Source organism: Cervus canadensis, chromosome 9 (assembly GCF_019320065.1).
Source record: "Cervus canadensis isolate Bull #8, Minnesota chromosome 9, ASM1932006v1, whole genome shotgun sequence".
Taxonomy (NCBI): Eukaryota; Metazoa; Chordata; class Mammalia; order Artiodactyla; family Cervidae; genus Cervus; species Cervus canadensis.
In genome coordinates, this window is record NC_057394.1 from 77,412,524 (window position 1) to 77,429,249 (window position 16,726).

The 16,726-nt window shown below is 41.5% G+C and overlaps 1 protein-coding gene and 1 long non-coding RNA gene across 7 annotated transcripts in view; one reads left to right on the top strand and one right to left on the bottom strand.

The window, feature by feature from the left end:
- LOC122447189 overlaps positions 1 to 5,582 on the top strand; it is a 349,507-nt gene extending 343,925 nt beyond the window's left edge. For all 4 annotated transcript variants that reach the window (XR_006271158.1, XR_006271157.1, XR_006271156.1 and 1 more), the window contains one exon: positions 5,427 to 5,582. This is a non-coding gene — a long non-coding RNA (uncharacterized LOC122447189). The remainder of the gene's footprint in view (positions 1 to 5,426) is intronic.
- The window catches only part of B3GLCT (beta 3-glucosyltransferase), a 113,512-nt gene that overhangs the window by 5,217 nt on the left and 91,569 nt on the right, over positions 1 to 16,726 (bottom strand). For all 3 annotated transcript variants that reach the window (XM_043477680.1, XM_043477678.1, XM_043477679.1), the window contains 3 exons: positions 15,801 to 15,900; positions 12,015 to 12,134; positions 5,578 to 5,722 (listed from right to left, as the gene is read on the bottom strand). In XM_043477680.1, the coding sequence (XP_043333615.1) occupies positions 5,578 to 5,722; positions 12,015 to 12,134; positions 15,801 to 15,900 (365 nt within the window). The remainder of the gene's footprint in view (positions 1 to 5,577; positions 5,723 to 12,014; positions 12,135 to 15,800; positions 15,901 to 16,726) is intronic.

The following is a 16,726-nucleotide window of genomic DNA, read 5'->3' on the forward strand; positions in this document are numbered from 1 at the left end:
CTTGTGGAAAGATGTGTGTATATACACATACAGGTATTTATGTTCACATTTTTCTTAATTTTATATACAGGTGTATATATACACACAGGCATGTATATACATACAGTCTTTCCAGTGTACTTAATCATTTGCTTATATATTCCAGGTACCACCTGGTGTCATTTTCTCTCAGCCCAAAGGATTTTCTTTAGCTTCTTTTAAGGGAAGGGAAAAAGTTCTTCTCACTTTTTGTTTATCTGGTATTGTCTTTATCCCACTTTCATTTTGGAAGGATAGTTTTACTGATACAGAATTGTTGGTTAAATTTCTTCCTTTTCTTTCTGCCTTCAGGTCTCTATTATTTCTAATGAAACATTAGCCAATAACATTTTAATTTCGATTTTCGTTAGGTTTTTTTATTAAGGTTTTCACTTTGTCATTGTTTTTCAATGACTGAACTATAACATGTTTGTGTGTAATCTTTTCTTATTATCCTGTAAGGGCCTTGTTGAGTTTCTCAGATCAACAGATGGTTTCTCATTACAACATTTGAGAAAATTCTGTTTCTTAAAAAGAAAAAACAAAACTGTCCCATTTTTTCTCCCTTCTCTTTTTAAAAAGAACTTCCAAAAAAAAAAAAAAAAAAGAACTTCCATTAAATATACGTTGGTATACTTTATGTTTTACCACTTTGAGGACATGTTCATTTTTCTTTAGTCTCGTTTCTGTTCTTTGGATTAGGTAATTTCTATTCATCTGCCTTCAAATTTACTGATTGTTTCTTTTGCATCTCCAATCTACTGTTAAGTTCATTTAGATAATTTCTCATTTCATTTGTTGGGCTTTACAACTATAGAGTTTTCATCTGGTTCTTTATCAAAGTTTCTATCTTTCTATTAAGATTTGCTATTCGTTGAGTTACTGTAATATTTTCCTTTAATTCTTTCAGTTTTTTTTTTTTTTTTTTTTTTTAAATAATTAGGTGCTTTGAAGCCTTTGTCTGTCAAATCTAACATCTGGTCCCATTCAGAGTCCATTTCTGTTGACTACATTTCTCCCTGAATATGTTTCTTTGTAACTTTCACCATAATTGGTTGGAAACTGGCTATTTTAAATAATGTGTTATAGCAACTCACAAATTTGTTCACTTTTACTACTCTTTATAAAAAGACTGACTTACTTGAACTTACACCATAGACTCCTTCTCCCTGGAGCTGCATGGCTGCTTTTTTCCTGAAGCTTTAATTCTCATTTATTAGCATGATTTTCTGAAAGTCACTCCTATGCCTGAGCAACCTAATCTAATCAACTATATTAGATTATAATATAGGCAGAGATTGGACTCAGACATCTCAAGTCCATAAAGCTTCAGTCTACGTGTGGATTGCAAAGGACATTCAGAACTTCAGTGGATTTTCAGACATGCCTTGGCTTTTACTTTCTCCCAGGTTCATCCATCCCATGTGCATGCACAGAGCTTCCCAGGGGGCCAGAGCATTGTGGCTGGCGTATCTAGCCCTGCCTTGTTTAGTCACTCAGTCGTATCCGACTCTTGGTGATCCCAAGGACTATACAGCTTGCCAGACCCCCCTGTCCATGGGATTTCCCCAGACAGGAAAATTGGAGTAGGTTGCTATTTTTTCCTCAAGTGGATCTTCCCACCCCAGGGATGGAACCCACATCTCCTGCATTGCAGGCGGATTCTTTACCAATGAACCACCAGGAAAGCCATCTAGCCCGACTATGCTCTTATTTCCAGGGGATTAGATATTAAACTTCTGACAAATAATTTCTTCACCATAATTGAAACTACACTCTCAGGCCAGTGAAGATGGGGTTTTTTCTTGTTTGTTTCCTACCCAAGTTTGACAGTTCTAGCTGGCATACCTGTGGGTTTTCATCTCTTTCCCAATCAAGTTCACCCCCTCTGACCGCAACCATGTTTGTTTTTATTCCAACCTGGCCCATACTGGTCAAACTACTGCTCTCTCCAACCAAGCTGGGATGGAAATCAGGAAGGATTGGGGGTTTCAGCGAGAAAGGCCTCAGACTCTGTTGCTCTTACCCCAAACTATAGTAGTTTTTCAGGATTTCACACTTCTCAGTGCTTTCTGGTTGACTTCCAGAGTCCTGAAATGGTTATTTTAACAATTTTCTGCGCAAGATTCACTGGCCATGCCATACCCATTCAGTTCAGTTCAGTTCAGTCACTCAGTCGTGTCTGACTCTTTGTAACCCCATGAATTCCAGCACGCCAGGCCTCCCTGTCCATCACCAACTCCCGGAGTTTACTCATACTCATGTCCATAAAGTTGGTGATGCCATCCAGCCATTTCATCCTCTGTTGTCCCTTTCTCCTCCTGCCCCCAATCCCTCCCAGCATCAGGGTTTTCCCCAATGAGTCAATTCTTCGCATGAGGTGGCCAAAGTATTGGAGTTTCAGCTTCAGCATCAGTCCTTCCAATGAACACCCAGGACTGATCTCCTTCAGGATGGACTGGTTGGATCTCCTTGTAGTCCAAGGGACTCTCAAGAGTCTTCTCCAACACCACAGTTCAAAAGCATCAATTCTTCAGTGTTCAGCCTTCTTCAGAGTCCAACTCTCACATCCATACATGACCACTGGAAAAACCATAGCCTTAACTAGACAGACCTTTGTTGGCAAAGTAATGTCTCTGCTTTTTAATATGCTATCTAGGTTAGTCATAACTTTTCCTTCCAAGGAGTAAACATCTTTTAATTTCATGGCTACAGTCACCATCTGCAGTCACTTTGGAGCCCCAAAAAATAAAGTCTCTGTTTCCACTGTTTCCCAGTCCATTTGCCATGAAATGATGGGACCAGATGCCATGATCTTAGTTTTCTGGATGTTGAGCTTTAAGCAAACTTTTTCACTCTCCTCTTTCACTTTCATCAAGAGGCTTTTTAGTTCCTCTTAACTTTCTGCCATAAGGGTGGTGCCATCTGCATATCTGAGGTTATTGATATTTCTCCCGGCAATCTTGATTCCAGCTTGTGCTTCTTCCAGCCCAGCGTTTCTCATGATGTATTCTGCATATAAATTAAATAAGCAGGGTGACAATATACAGCCTTGACATACTCCTTTTCCTATTTGGAACCAGTCTGTTGGTCCATGTCATTCTAACTGTTGCTTCCTGACCTGCATACAGGTTTCTCAAGAGGCAGGTCAGGTGGTCTGGTATTCCCATCTCTTTCAGAATTTTCTACAGTTTGTTGTGATCCACACAGTCAAAGGCTTTGGCATAGTCAATAAAGCAGAAATAGATGTTTTTCTGGAATTCTCTTGCTTTTTCGATGATCCAGTGGATGTTGGCAATTTGATCTCTGGTTCCTCTGCCTTTTCTAAAACCAGCTTGAACATCTGGAAGTTCATGGTTCACGTATTGCTGAAGCCTGGCTTGGAGAATTTTGAGCAGTACTTTACTAGTGTGTAAGATGAGTCCAATTGTGTGGTAGTTTGAGCGTTCTTTGGGATTGCCTTTCTTTGGGATTGGAATGAAAACGGACCTTTTCCAGTCCTGTGGCCACTGCTGAGTTCTCCAAATTTGCTGGCATATTGAGTGCAGCACTTTCACAGCATCTTCTTTCAGCATCATCTTTATATGCCATACTCATTAGTGGCATATAATTTTGGAAGCACAGAAAAACCACATGCTCTAGACACTTTGTTGTTAACAGAGAGCTATACTAGACATTCCTTGACATCTGTTCTGAACCTGTGATTTCACAATAACCTTCCCTGACTCAAAAGAGAAGGAATGGGGCCCAGGCAACTTTGAATTGAAGCTTGTTTCCACACACCCACTCTAACTCACCAAGAATCCTAGATTTTTTCTCTTTCTCAGTATGAACAGATATACTATCTGGTGTGAAAGTATTAGTCGCTCAGTCATGTCCAACTCTTTCTAGTGTTCAAACATTACAAATGGAAAGTAATGTCCAAATCAGAGCAAACACTCTTAAAATAGGCTTAAGAATTGGGAGATAAAGCAGTGTCTGTTGGGGAGGATGGGTTTTGAGCACACTTTATGACTTTGGAAAGGTTTAAAATTTATTATGTGAATTAGCAAAATCAAGAGTTTTAAAGTATGGGAAACAACACTTTTTAAATTACTTTCAAAGGACTTTTACTTACTGATTATTTTCCTTCTTTCTTTTCTCCTTACTGCTTCATTTACTAATGAATTCTTCCCTAAAGAAGCTGCTATAAAAAACTAAGACTATGATGTGTGCTATGAGTGCTCAGTCGTGTCCAATCTTTGCGGCCCCTTGGACTATAGTCCAGCAGTCTCCTCTGGCCATGGGATTTCTCCAGTTAAGAATACTGGAGTGGGTTCCCATGCCCTCCTCCAGGGGATCTTCCCGACCCAGGGATCGAACCTGCAACTCTTGCATCGGGTTCTTTACCACTGAGCCACCTGGGAAGCCCCAAGACTGTGATATTACCAGTGATAAATTATTTCCCTTACACACCAACAGTTTTCATCGTCCTTCCTTTCTGTGAGTGAAACATTATAAGATAGAACAAGAGAGAGGGGTCAGAGAGGATAACCTGCTTTTCTAAGTCCTCAGAACAGCACATATAGGCTCAAGTTTTTAAAAATGGCAAAGTACCTTCTGACTTATACCAAGGAGGTGGCTTCTCAGACATTTCTTATTGTAAAGTTCTTTTTTTTTTTTATCCTTCCTTGCAGTCCTCAAGAATGAAAAAATGGATTCTGCCTTTCTTGGTAACTTAAGTACTCTCTCTGCCTCGTTCAAGTTTTCCTGCAGTGTTATTTCTGTCATGCCCAAGTCTCTATATGGCTACTGGTTATTGAATAAAGCATGAAGACTATATTTTCAATGTAAGGGAGGACACTTAAAATACATGTGCATTTAAATATTTCCAATTTCAAAAAGCTCTGAATGTCTCAACAATGGGTGTGAACTATGGTTATTTTGTAAAATTTTACATAAAATGTAAAAATAATGTAATAGGATTTCCTTCTTACCCCACATTGCAGGATGGTGACCTTATTAGCACCAATCACCCCTTGTGAGCCTCATCTCTTCTATAACCTCTTCTATAACCTCATCTCTTCTATATCCCCCAGAATATATGCTTATTGAGATACTATACTGAAATTTAATTAGTTTAAGAGCAACCAAAGGGGAGAAAGCCCAATAAAAAGGCAGCCAATGCTATAAAGACTGAGGCCAGTAGAGAACTGCAAATACTGGGTGGTAAGCAGGACAATATTGGGTCAGTCCTGATATTTCTAAATAGCATCTGATAGTTTCTAAATACCATCAATTTTTATTTTATTTTATACAAAGGGGATGGGGGGAAGGAACAGCTTTTACCTGGTCCCACATGCAAGGATGCAGGTCAAATACCATTTCATTTTGCATATGTTTCTGCATTCTGTTTTCATGCTGTACAGGTCTAGTTAAGATGTCCCCCCCGGAGGCTGTCTACACAGTTCTTAAAGACTGTTTCCAGAAGAATACATGAAGAGAAAAAAGTAGGATCTTCAAGTGAGAAGAAAATCCCCATCTCCTGCTCTGAAGTAGGAATAAAACCCTTTTTCTCACCTGATGGAAGAGAGGGCTATGTGTCACGGGGATTCCTAATCCACTGAAGCACATCCCCAGGACCATGTCATCTGGAGCATCGTTGCTATAGCAGCGACATTTGCTGGCGAGAAGTCTCCTGATGGCCTCTCTGCTGAAGACCATTCTGGGGGAAACCAGAGCAGACAGAGAAGGCAGTTAGGTCCTTGCGACTGGTAATCTAAATGAGGAAACAGAGTTGAAAGCCATGTTTCTCATAAAGATGATAACATCAGTAGTGTTTCATAAAAATCACTTTTAAGATATGTAATAAGTAATTGTATTTCTTCATATATATCTTATACACAAATAAATAGGCAGTATTCTTTTTCTAGTATGTCACTGGAAAATTAGAAGAGTTCATAAGTTCACACATGCTTAATGAGATCAGTAATAAAATCTGCCAACACTCCCCCAGCAGGCAGACGGACCCAGATACACAAGGTACCTGTCATACAGATGATAACTGACAATGAGATCAAATCTAACTGAAAAACGTGCATGGTCCACGTGATTCCTGCTCACAGAAGCCTCCTTAAAGTGATTTTGAGAAGGGTGGTGGGAGAAAGAGACTGATTTGCCTCCACTGGTGCTAAAACGCTGCTTGACCTGGTACGCCAGGTACATCCTAGTGGAACTCACACGGTTCCAGCCTTTCTGCGCTCTCCCCAGCGCTGCAGCAAGCTAGAAATCTGCAGTACCCTCCAGACTCTCTGGCCAGCCACGTCCTGGCTCCACCCTGACAACAAGGGCACATCCCTGGAGGAGGCCGTCTGCTCCTGGCTCGGTGGTCTCTGTACAGAGGCAGGTGTTGGGGGTGTGGGAGCCACGGGCTCCAGGAGCGCTGGCAAGGCTGGCAGAGCTTTAGGGACGGTTCACGAGCAGCAGTGGGAGCCAGTCCTGGGTCCGCCCGGGTGCTGCGTTGTTAACTTGACAGCAGCAGTGGCTGCAGCAACCTGTACCAACAGGTTCCCGAATCCAGCACCTTCCGCCCCTCCAGCCTCAGGAACAACAGCACTTCCTGTAGTTACTGAGCTCTGGGTAAAGCCACCCACTCCCTCTTAGTCCTCTGGCCCTTTCCAATACCCTTGTACCAAGTTGCTGCAATAAATTCTCTTCTTTTTAAATACAGATCTGTTTCTAGCTTCCCTTCTGGTCCTAGAATAGTACTAGATGTTTTTGTATCATGAATAACCAAAGAGCTGACAGGACTAAGATGATTCACAAATTCACTCCCAATAAGCAAAGACTTGACTGATGGCAAAACTGTCTATGTATCCATATATTCCCATCGTCAAATAGAGGGTCTCATGGTAAGTCCTCAATAAAGGTCTGATGATCCAACAAGTGAGAACAAAGCCACTTTTGCAAAGCTCTTCCTGAGGGGGGAAAGAGGATGGAGCCCTTGAGCACAGTCCCTGATGCAAACACATCCGTTCCCGCTCAGCTGGGCTCAGTTCAGAACTGTGTAACTAGTCAGTGATACCAGTGACCACGGCCGGTGAAGCAGCAACATGGAAGACACTCCCTGCCTTTGCTGAGATGTCAGAAGACTGGATGGAATATGACAAGAGGAAAAAGAAGCTCTTTATTTAAGGTGATACAAGGAAATACGGCTGAACAACAAGAAAAACGGTGCTATGAACTATACAAAAGGGAACTGCAAGTTTGAAAACTCACCATGTGAAACAGATCACCAGGCCAGGTGGGATGCACGAGACAAGTGCTCGGGCCTGGTGCACTGGGAAGACCCAGAGGAATCGGGTGGAGAGGGAGGTGGGAGGGGGGGATCGGGATGGGGAATACATGTAACTCTATGGCTGATTCATGTCAATGTATGACAAAACCCACTGAAATGTTGTAAAGTAATAAGCCTCCAACTAATAAAAAATAAAAAGAAAGAAAAAAAAAAAAGAAAACTCACCATGAACTGCCTCTCTTAAAAACTGAGCATTCATCAGTGACTCAAAATGGCCTAAAGACTTAAACATAAGACATGATACCATAAAATTAGAAAAGAGCATAGGTAAAACCTTCTCCAACATAATTGGTACAATGATTTTTCTTAGGTCAGCCTCCCAAGATGATAGAAATAAAATAAACAAATGGGACCTAACCAAACTTACAAGCTTTTGTACAGCAAAGGAAGTCATAAAAGAAAGACAACCTATGGAACAGGTGAAAATATGTGCAAATGATGCGACAAGGGCTTCCAAAATACACAAATAGCTCATACAGCTCAACAGAAAAACAACCCAATCAAACACTGGGCAGAAGACCTCAATAGACATTTCTCCAAAGAAGACAAACAGATAGCCAGTAAGCATAGGAAAAGATGTTCAACATCGCTAATCATTAGAGAAATGTGAATCTAAAACTACAATAAGGCACTACCTCACACTGGTCAGAATGGCCATCATTAAAAAGTCTACAAATAACAAATGTTGGCGAGGGTGTGGAGAAAAGGGAACCCTCCTACACTGTAGGTAGGAATGTAAGTTGATGCAGTCAGTATGGAAAATAGTATAAAGGTTCTTCAGAAAACTAAAACTAGAATTACAATATGATCCAACAATCCCATTCAGACAAAACTATAATTCAAAAGAGACATGCACCCATGTATTCACAGCACCATTCACAACAGCCAAGACATGGAAACTAAAATGTCTAACAGATGAATGGATAAAAATGATGTGATACACACACACACAATGGACTACTACTCAGTCATTAAAAACAAAACAATGCCACTTGCAGCAACATGGATGCCACTAGAGATTATCATACTGAGTGAAGCTGTCAGAAAGAAAGACAAATACCAGGCAACAGCACTTTTATGTGAAATCTAAAATACGGCACAAATGAATCTATCCACAAAACAGAAACAGACTCATAGAAAAGAGACTTGGGGTTGCCAAGGGGGAGAAAGAGGGATGGAGTGGGAGTTTAGAGTTATAGATGCAGGTGTTAGTCACTCAGTCTTGTCCGACTCTTTGCGACCCCATGAACTGCAGCCCACCAGGCTCCTCTGTCCGTGGAATTCTCCAGACAAGAATACTGGAGTGGGTTGCCATTTCTCTCTCCTTGTAGATGCAAGCTATTGCATTTAGAATGGATAAACTACAAGGTCCTACTGAATAGCACAGGAACTATATCCAATCTCCTGGGATAAACCATAATAGAAAAGGACACTTAAAAAGAATGTCTATATGTGTATAACTGAGTCACTTTGTTGTACAGCAGAAATTAGCACAACACTGTGTAAATCATCAGTTAAAAAACTAAAAGTAAAAAATGTTAATTATAAAGGCTATAAGACTAATAATATGACTGCCTTTAATATACAATACAGTAATTTTAAAAATAAGTAAAACTAAAATAGGAGGCAGGGACTTGCCCAAGGGCATACCTGCAAATCAAGACACCTGCAGAAGACCAAGTGTGTCAGAAACAGGCCAGACCTGTCCTGCACTCTGAGCATATGAACAGGGCATGGTGGCCTCTCTGGGCAACAGTGCCAAGGCCTCCTCCAAGGAGGAGCCAAAACACCAATGACATCCTGACCACAGCTTCATACCCAAACATATGTAAGTAAGCATTTTTTAAGAAAACAGTTATTGAACTAATTACCCAAACTTTCAAGAAGTAAGCAACGAAGTGGAAAACAGACAACTGGATTCTAATAGTGCAGAGGTCTCATTTTCCACACATATATCTGGAGTGTGGAGTCCACACACCTGGGTTATCCCTGATAAGTGGAGCTAAAGAGAGTGATTTAAAGAAATGGTTTTCAAAAACTTACTTGACTCTAAACCACAATGAGAAAACAAGAAACACAGTCCATATGTAACCATTTGTTTTGTATACATGTGTAAAACTGAAAAATACACATAACATATGCTACATAATATATCTATTTTATTCTGTTCGGTTCTTATTTCATTATTTTTAAATGTTGTTTGTAATCCATTAACTGGTTCTTAAAAGCCACTGATTGATCCTGACTTGCTGTTTAGGAAAAAAGCATGTTGGTTCTTAAACTAGATGATCAGAAAAGTCCCTTGTAACATCAGAGAAACTATTATGTCTGCAGCTTTTATCAAAGGCAGAAATGAGATAATCTCATGAAGAATGTTTCTGCATCTTTGTCAAGTGCTACTATGAACAGAACATTACACTGCTTCATGTTAGTCATATAAAGATCAGTACCAGTGTTCATGCATCTGCTTCTTCACTTGTCCCCTGGACCCTGTAAAACTGCGTCTCCACGATAGGAAGTGAGGATGGAATGAGAAATGAGATGCAGGTGCCGCCTTCAAATAATTCATAATTTGGGTAGAAAACAGGAAAGTAAATAGGCAATTAAATGATAATGGTCAGCATAATGTGCTTCATGTATATGAAGAAGGTATCAAACCCAGATTCAGGAGCCAGACTAGCTTAGGGCCTGAGAGTGATATATGGTTCACAGGAAGCAGAAGGATGAGCCAGGTGACATCGGGGGCAGGGCTGGGGGAGGGAGGGAGTGGGGAACTGTGCTATGAAGAGATCAGCAGACGCCGTATGTGAGGGAAGGGTTAAAAGACAGTGCCTCTGAGGAACCGAAAGAGGTTCAGCACGAATTCTCTCAGGATGAGGGTGCAGATAAACAAGGCTAAGATGATAAAACAGCATCTGCCAAGACAGAGGCAGACCTGGTGAGCTCCAGTAAGGAAACTGGACTGTATCCCAATGGAAATGAGGGGCTGTACAAGGGCGCGAAAGACTTCCATTCCCCTGGTCCCGCAAAGAAAAATCCAAATAAGATACAAATCACACTAACCTAAGGACCTGCTGAAGAGATGAGTGAGTGGAAGCCTAGATGAGCCGGGAAGAGCCTTGCCCTGGCTAGAAGGTCTGGGGGTGGGAAGGCAGGAGGAAAGACAGGCTAGAGACGTAGTCCCAAGGCCGGGTCTCGAGCACCTGGGAGGGCTGGGGGTTAGGCCAATGAGAGGTGGTTAAAAGTGAGGCCCGATCCAGGTCAGTATGAGTCTGGTTGAAATCTGAGTGATCATCTTCTAGTCAGATGCCTGCAGTAGGAGAGAGTTCAGACTAACAGCAACGGGAAGGCAGCGCAGCCTCTGAGCAGGGAGTGAGAGGACCAGAGTCCCTGACAACAGCACAGCGGGGAGGAGGACGAGGGCGGGGGGACCAGGAGGCTATGGCTGCCCCTTCTGGCGTCAAAGCATTAACACATTCCTGCTGCAAAATGTATCAACCCAAGTACAAAGCACAGTTGTTCAGTCGCTCAGTTGTGTCCTACTCCTTGCAACCCCATGGACTGTAGCATGCCAGGCTTCTCTGTCCTTCACTACCCTTTACAAAAGGGGAAACTCTGGCTTAATGGACACCAGCCCCTCACCCAGGATACTAACGCATTACCACAAGGCTGCAAAGAGCTGGAACCTTCTTAAATGACGAAGAGTTCAAATCAACACTCCTCGGCTTGATGCTTTAGTGTCTTCTCCGAGGCCCCTGGACCCCTACTTCCTACTGCTAATGGCCTCAGGTAGATCAACAAAAAGGCCTGGTTATCACTAGGAAAGGCCACCTCCACAACCATGGTGCAGTCACCACTAACGAGGCCAGACCAAAACAGGAACCCCTGGAAGACCACCCTGTGCTCGTAGGCCCGGTTCTAACTGAGGGGATTGTAAAGTAAGAACACAAAGTCCAAAGGTTCAGAAGTCTACAGTCCAGTGACTGTTGCCCATCACATAGTGGATACACAACAAAACCTGCTGAATACATGTAATCACTACAGTGCATAACAAGATTCTCCCTGAACACCCTGCGGCAAATACTATAGAAACAACAGAACAGACTAACTGCCTGATTGATTCACCTACACAAATCAAATCAAAATCTCTCCCCATAAGATTAGGCAGAAGCTTACTTAAAAGCATTGATTCTTAACTATATTTAAAACCCATAAATCCCACACAAATATCACATAATTGCTTAAATCTAAACTTCTGTAACTACTCTTTTCCCCAAATACAATCAATAAGCGCTGGATAATTAAGAAGTCTAATGAATTATTTTCTGAAATGAAAATCTATATCCAAAATTTTTTTCATTCAAACAGATGATCAAAACTAACTGGCTGCCTAGAAGCAATCACCACTACAGGCACATTTCTACCAAGTTCCCTGACATTCATATATATATAATCTATATATACAGACATATATTTATTCTCTTCAAGGAATAAAATGTTCTCTACTGTGGGTCCTTTTTAATGTTCACGATCCTGTCATAATAACAGCTCCCCCCATTTACAAGGCACTTAGGGATCAGCCTAGAGCCCATGGTCACAGACCCACCCCTGTGTCCTAGAAACAGAAGTGCAATTTGCAGAAAGCCAAGCTCATAGTTACCCTCCTCCTCCCGTGACGTAGCTGTAGCCGCCGGTGCCCAGCCCATAGCCGTAACGCTCTCCCAGAAACACGGGTTCACGGGCGTCGTAGCAGCTCAGCAGGTGCCGGAGCCTGGAGATGCTAAGATTCCCAAGGGAACAGAAGCGACAGTTCCTTAATTCAAACGTGTCTGCAGATTACATATTTTACGGTTCTTACACCCCACTGGTTATACTCTGCAATACTCTCTGTCAGTCACAGAGATGAAATTCAGGAGACTTACAGAAGAAAGATTTTTAAAAAAAAAAGAAAAAAAAAGTTGACGTGCACTGTACATCACTGGAAACAGGAGAGAAACTGAGGAACAAGGGCCTCCTCCCCAGCTTTCACAAGCCCCGACCGGCAGTGGCCGCCTTGTGTGGACGGGCAGGGTGGCCGGTCGAGGAAGGAGGGGTGGCCTGCTCCCCACTGAGTGAACTCATCAGTGTACCTTCCAGACCTACCTGGTATTTCTTACAATACTTGGTGGCTAAAAAAGGAACCTGAAAAGTACAGATGAGTCCTTGGCAGGCAGGTGAAGGCAAGGTGGGAAGGGAATTTGGGCAGCAAAGCTTTCCAGGGGGCCTTCAGGTTGTGGCACACCACTGCACTGTACTTGGGCCCTCCTCCAGGGAGGCTTCCCTAATCCGTGGCTTTGTGTGTCTGTCTGTTTACACCTCCGGCTCCTAGGCCTCCTTGCCGTGTGTCAACAGTGACAGCTTCCACAGGGCTGCTCAGAAAAATGCATTTATTTATCATTCACTTTATTCTGTTTCATCTCCTTTAACGGTTCTTCAGTTTTTTTAATTTTTCATGACACTGGTATTTTTTAAAAACAAATGCCCACCCCCCCCTTTTAATAGACTGGTCCTCGTCTTGGGTTTGGCTGATGTTTCCTCGTAACAGAGGCACGGTTACGCATTCTCAGGTGCAGGGATAAAGAAGGCATGCTGTCTGGCCTGTGGTGTCCGCCTGTCCCCCACTGGGAGTGTCTGTTTTGATCACACGGTGCTGCCCCAGGTCTCCCCTGGACACTTGCTGCTTTCCCTTTGCTGTTTCTCAGAGTCTCCAGCAGACACTTTAACACTAGCAAGTATCCTGGTCCTCATCAAAACTTATCCCTAGTTTGGCATCTGTCAGTGATTCTTGCCTGAATCGGTCTTTACTCTGATGGTGTCAGAGAGATGACTTTTCCAACTCCATCAACCAGGCAGAACTCGCTCCCTGCTAGCCAGAACCTGCCCGCAATATTCATATGCTGAAGCCTTAACCCCCCTCGTGGCTATATTTGGAGGTGGGGCTGAGAAAGTCAATTCCTAGGCAGGTTGATAAAAAGTCCGGAGTCCTCAAGGAAGAGAAAGGGTCTGGGATCTCGAAGTGGAGACAGGAGTCTGGAATTCTCAAGGAGGAGGAAAGGACAAACATCTTTTTTCTTTCCTCTACATTCCTTAGTCTCAGTCACATAAAATGTTTCCTTTAAGCCCAGAACTGATGATTACACAACAAACAACTCAGTTTAAACTCTGTACTAAGGATTATATAACAACAATGCATCCTGCTTGAGGACAGATTCTCCTTTCTGAAAACCTTCTGGCTAATCCTGTTATCTTAAAATGTAAATTATGGGAATGGGTCTAGTAAGATGTTTACAACCTTGAGACATTCTTTCGATTTATTGTAATAACTAATTTAAAAAGCATGTAACTCCTTTGCTTAGCCTATCAAGGGGGGGCGCTCTCCATCCCCTTTCCGATGTCTATGTCAGAAGCTTTCTCTGTCCCCTTTTATACTTTAATAAAACTCAGCTGCACAAAAGCTCTTGAGTGATCAAGCCTGGTCCCTGGTCCCGAAGTTAAATCTTCTTCTTCGGAGATCACGAATCCGAAACGGTTCCCCATAAGCTATCAGGGCCTAGAAGGAGATTCAGTGAAGTCACCAGGGTAGGACTTGGATGTGGCATAACTCGTGTCCATATGAGAGGAGACACCAGAGAACACTCTCCATGGCAGACAAAGAAGAGGTCCCGCGAGCACACGCCAGGCCAGCAGCCACCCTCAAACCAAGAGAAGAGCCTTAGAAACCTGCCTCGCCAGCACCTTGATCTTGGATTTCCCATCCTCCAAAATGAGAAATAAATTTGTTTAACATAAATTATTTTGTTTCTATTTGGTATTTTGTTATGGAGCTGAATCTGCCTCATTACTTTTTTATTATAAGCACAAACTTACTGCCTCCTAATTGTCATGGTTCATAATCCATTACCGTCCTCAATGACACTGATGCTCTTGTCCCAGATTCCACCAATGGGAACCTCTTCAAGCTTGCTCCTGTTTCCTCTTAACACACACTTTTCTTTCTGTTCTTTTTTTCCTAAGCACTTCCTCACTCTCTGGCATAAGAAAAAAAAAGTTAAAATGTCTTCCTATATCTTCCTTGCCTCAACCTTAAAATCAGCTATTTCTCTGAGAAGGCCTGGTTCCTTTTAGTAGGCAAGTTGCAGTATTAGTTCTGTTCATTAGTTGCTCAGTGCTACTGGGGATCTTTGCATCTGGTCTTCTTTTGTGTGAAGAACTAGAACCGTGGCTCCCAACCAACATATTACCACTTAGCCATCTTCTCAGTCCTACAACCTACCTAATGTACCTTCAGAGTTCCTTCATAACAAAAACCAGACCGACTGAAATCTCAGGAGTTGTTTGGCATCCCCACTCCTCTACCCCTGAAGGTGTGTCTCTAAAACCCATCTTCAGCAGTATTTGCTTTATATTTTCCCTTCAGTGTGATTATGTTTTCATCTGAAATACAGTTGGTTTGTTTCAGCTTTCTCCTCATCCTTATTGATTTTTTCCGTCCTTATAGATTCATTTTATTTTTCAATAGGTAAAATATGAGCACACTTCCCAAAGTCAAAACTAAACAAAGAGACAGAAAAGGGGCACACATACCCTGACTCCATCTACCCCACGCTCCCACCCACCCCTCTGTGGGAACTACTGCATGGATTTCCAGTTTATCTGCCCACTTTTTTTTTGAATAGCTAAGTCCACATGGTATGTTTTATTTCCCTTTCTTTCTTACAGGGAAGCAAACAAAATACATTCTTATGCACTTGGCTTTTTCCACGTAATGGTATCTACTGGAAATCACCTGATACAATTTGTTGATTTTTTTTTTCAAGGAACCAAAATTTTGGCTCTTTAGTTTGATCCTCTGCTTTTTTGACCTCTACCTCATTATTTCTGCATGTATCTTTATTATTATTTTCTTCCTTGTTTATCTGGGTTGACTTTGTGGTTCTTTTCCTAGCTTGAGTTGGGAATTGAATTTTTTATTTTTATTGTTCCCACTGGCTTGGCAAACCTTACCCACCCCTTTATCATTAGACTTTTTGAATGACTATGTTTATGTGTCTTTCATATAAAGCATAGATTTGGGGTTTGTTTCATGAAGCACTTTGAAAAGTTTGTTCTTTTACTAGGTAAGTTAAACCCACTCACACTTAGTGATATGACTGATGTTTGATTTCAACATTAAAATTATTTTAGGTTTGAATTATTATACATATTATACTGTATTGTCTACCGTCCGTGTTTTAAAAATAACTCATTTCAGATACTGTGTCCTTTGGAGGGGGGGTTGTTTCAGATGTGAGGGTAAAATCCAGGTCCTGTTTCTACAAGCTGGCCAGCAGCAGAAGTACCTATTCTAGTTTCTGAATGTAAAAAAATGCAGAATTTAAAGCCACCTGAGGACAAGGGGACCCCTTACCTTATTAATGTGTCATCATCCACAATGACCAACCATGGTATTTTGTCATGGGTGTGATTTAGAAATCTTTCCAAAATGGCAAATGTCTTTCCACAATGACCTAGGAAAGGTGAGAAGAAAACTTACAATGTATTACTTTCCTTAAAACATTGTGAGTCAAAGTTTAAACACTGGTATGCACTTAAGAATTTGAAAATCAGCCTTTTCTAATTTCCATGGACTTAGTGAACCAGGGGGAACGATAAAAATCATGAAGTCAGTCATTCATTTCATACACGAGGGACTGAAGACCTAGAGAGGTGAGGGGAATTACACAAAGTCAGGTACAGGAAACACTATAGTTAACTTCAGACACATAAGAAATTTGTTAAATCTTGCAGAAATTACAGGAGCCTGGCTTCTTTCCTTAGACCTCCTTATTCTGAAAGAAATATTAGAACCTCAGGCATCACAACCTTAGGGAAACAATGGTGCAAGATACAATATTATACTGTCAATTATTTATTTTGTAAATATTTGCTATTACGTTTCTAATATGCAGACATGGTGGCCAGTTCTAGGATGTACACTAAAGATACAATGCCTCAGAGGCACAGTCCCTTAGATGCCAACAGATAGCAAACCTTTAATGGAAAATGCTCAGGCCAGGACAGCAATAAATGCTTGGGAAGAGAATGAAAGTCAATAAATAAGAATAAACCCCTCAATTCAACAAAGTATTAAGTGACACAGTAGAGAACAAAGCACTCAATTTAACCTTTACTTTTCTTAGTCTTGATCACTTTGGTATTTTTAACCATTTTACTATGGTTACCATAATACATTTATTTATGGTATATATTTTTGAAAGCCATCTCAAATTCCTTTTGGATAAGGTAGAATATAAATATAAGAACAATAAGGTCAGACTGAAAATAAAACAAATC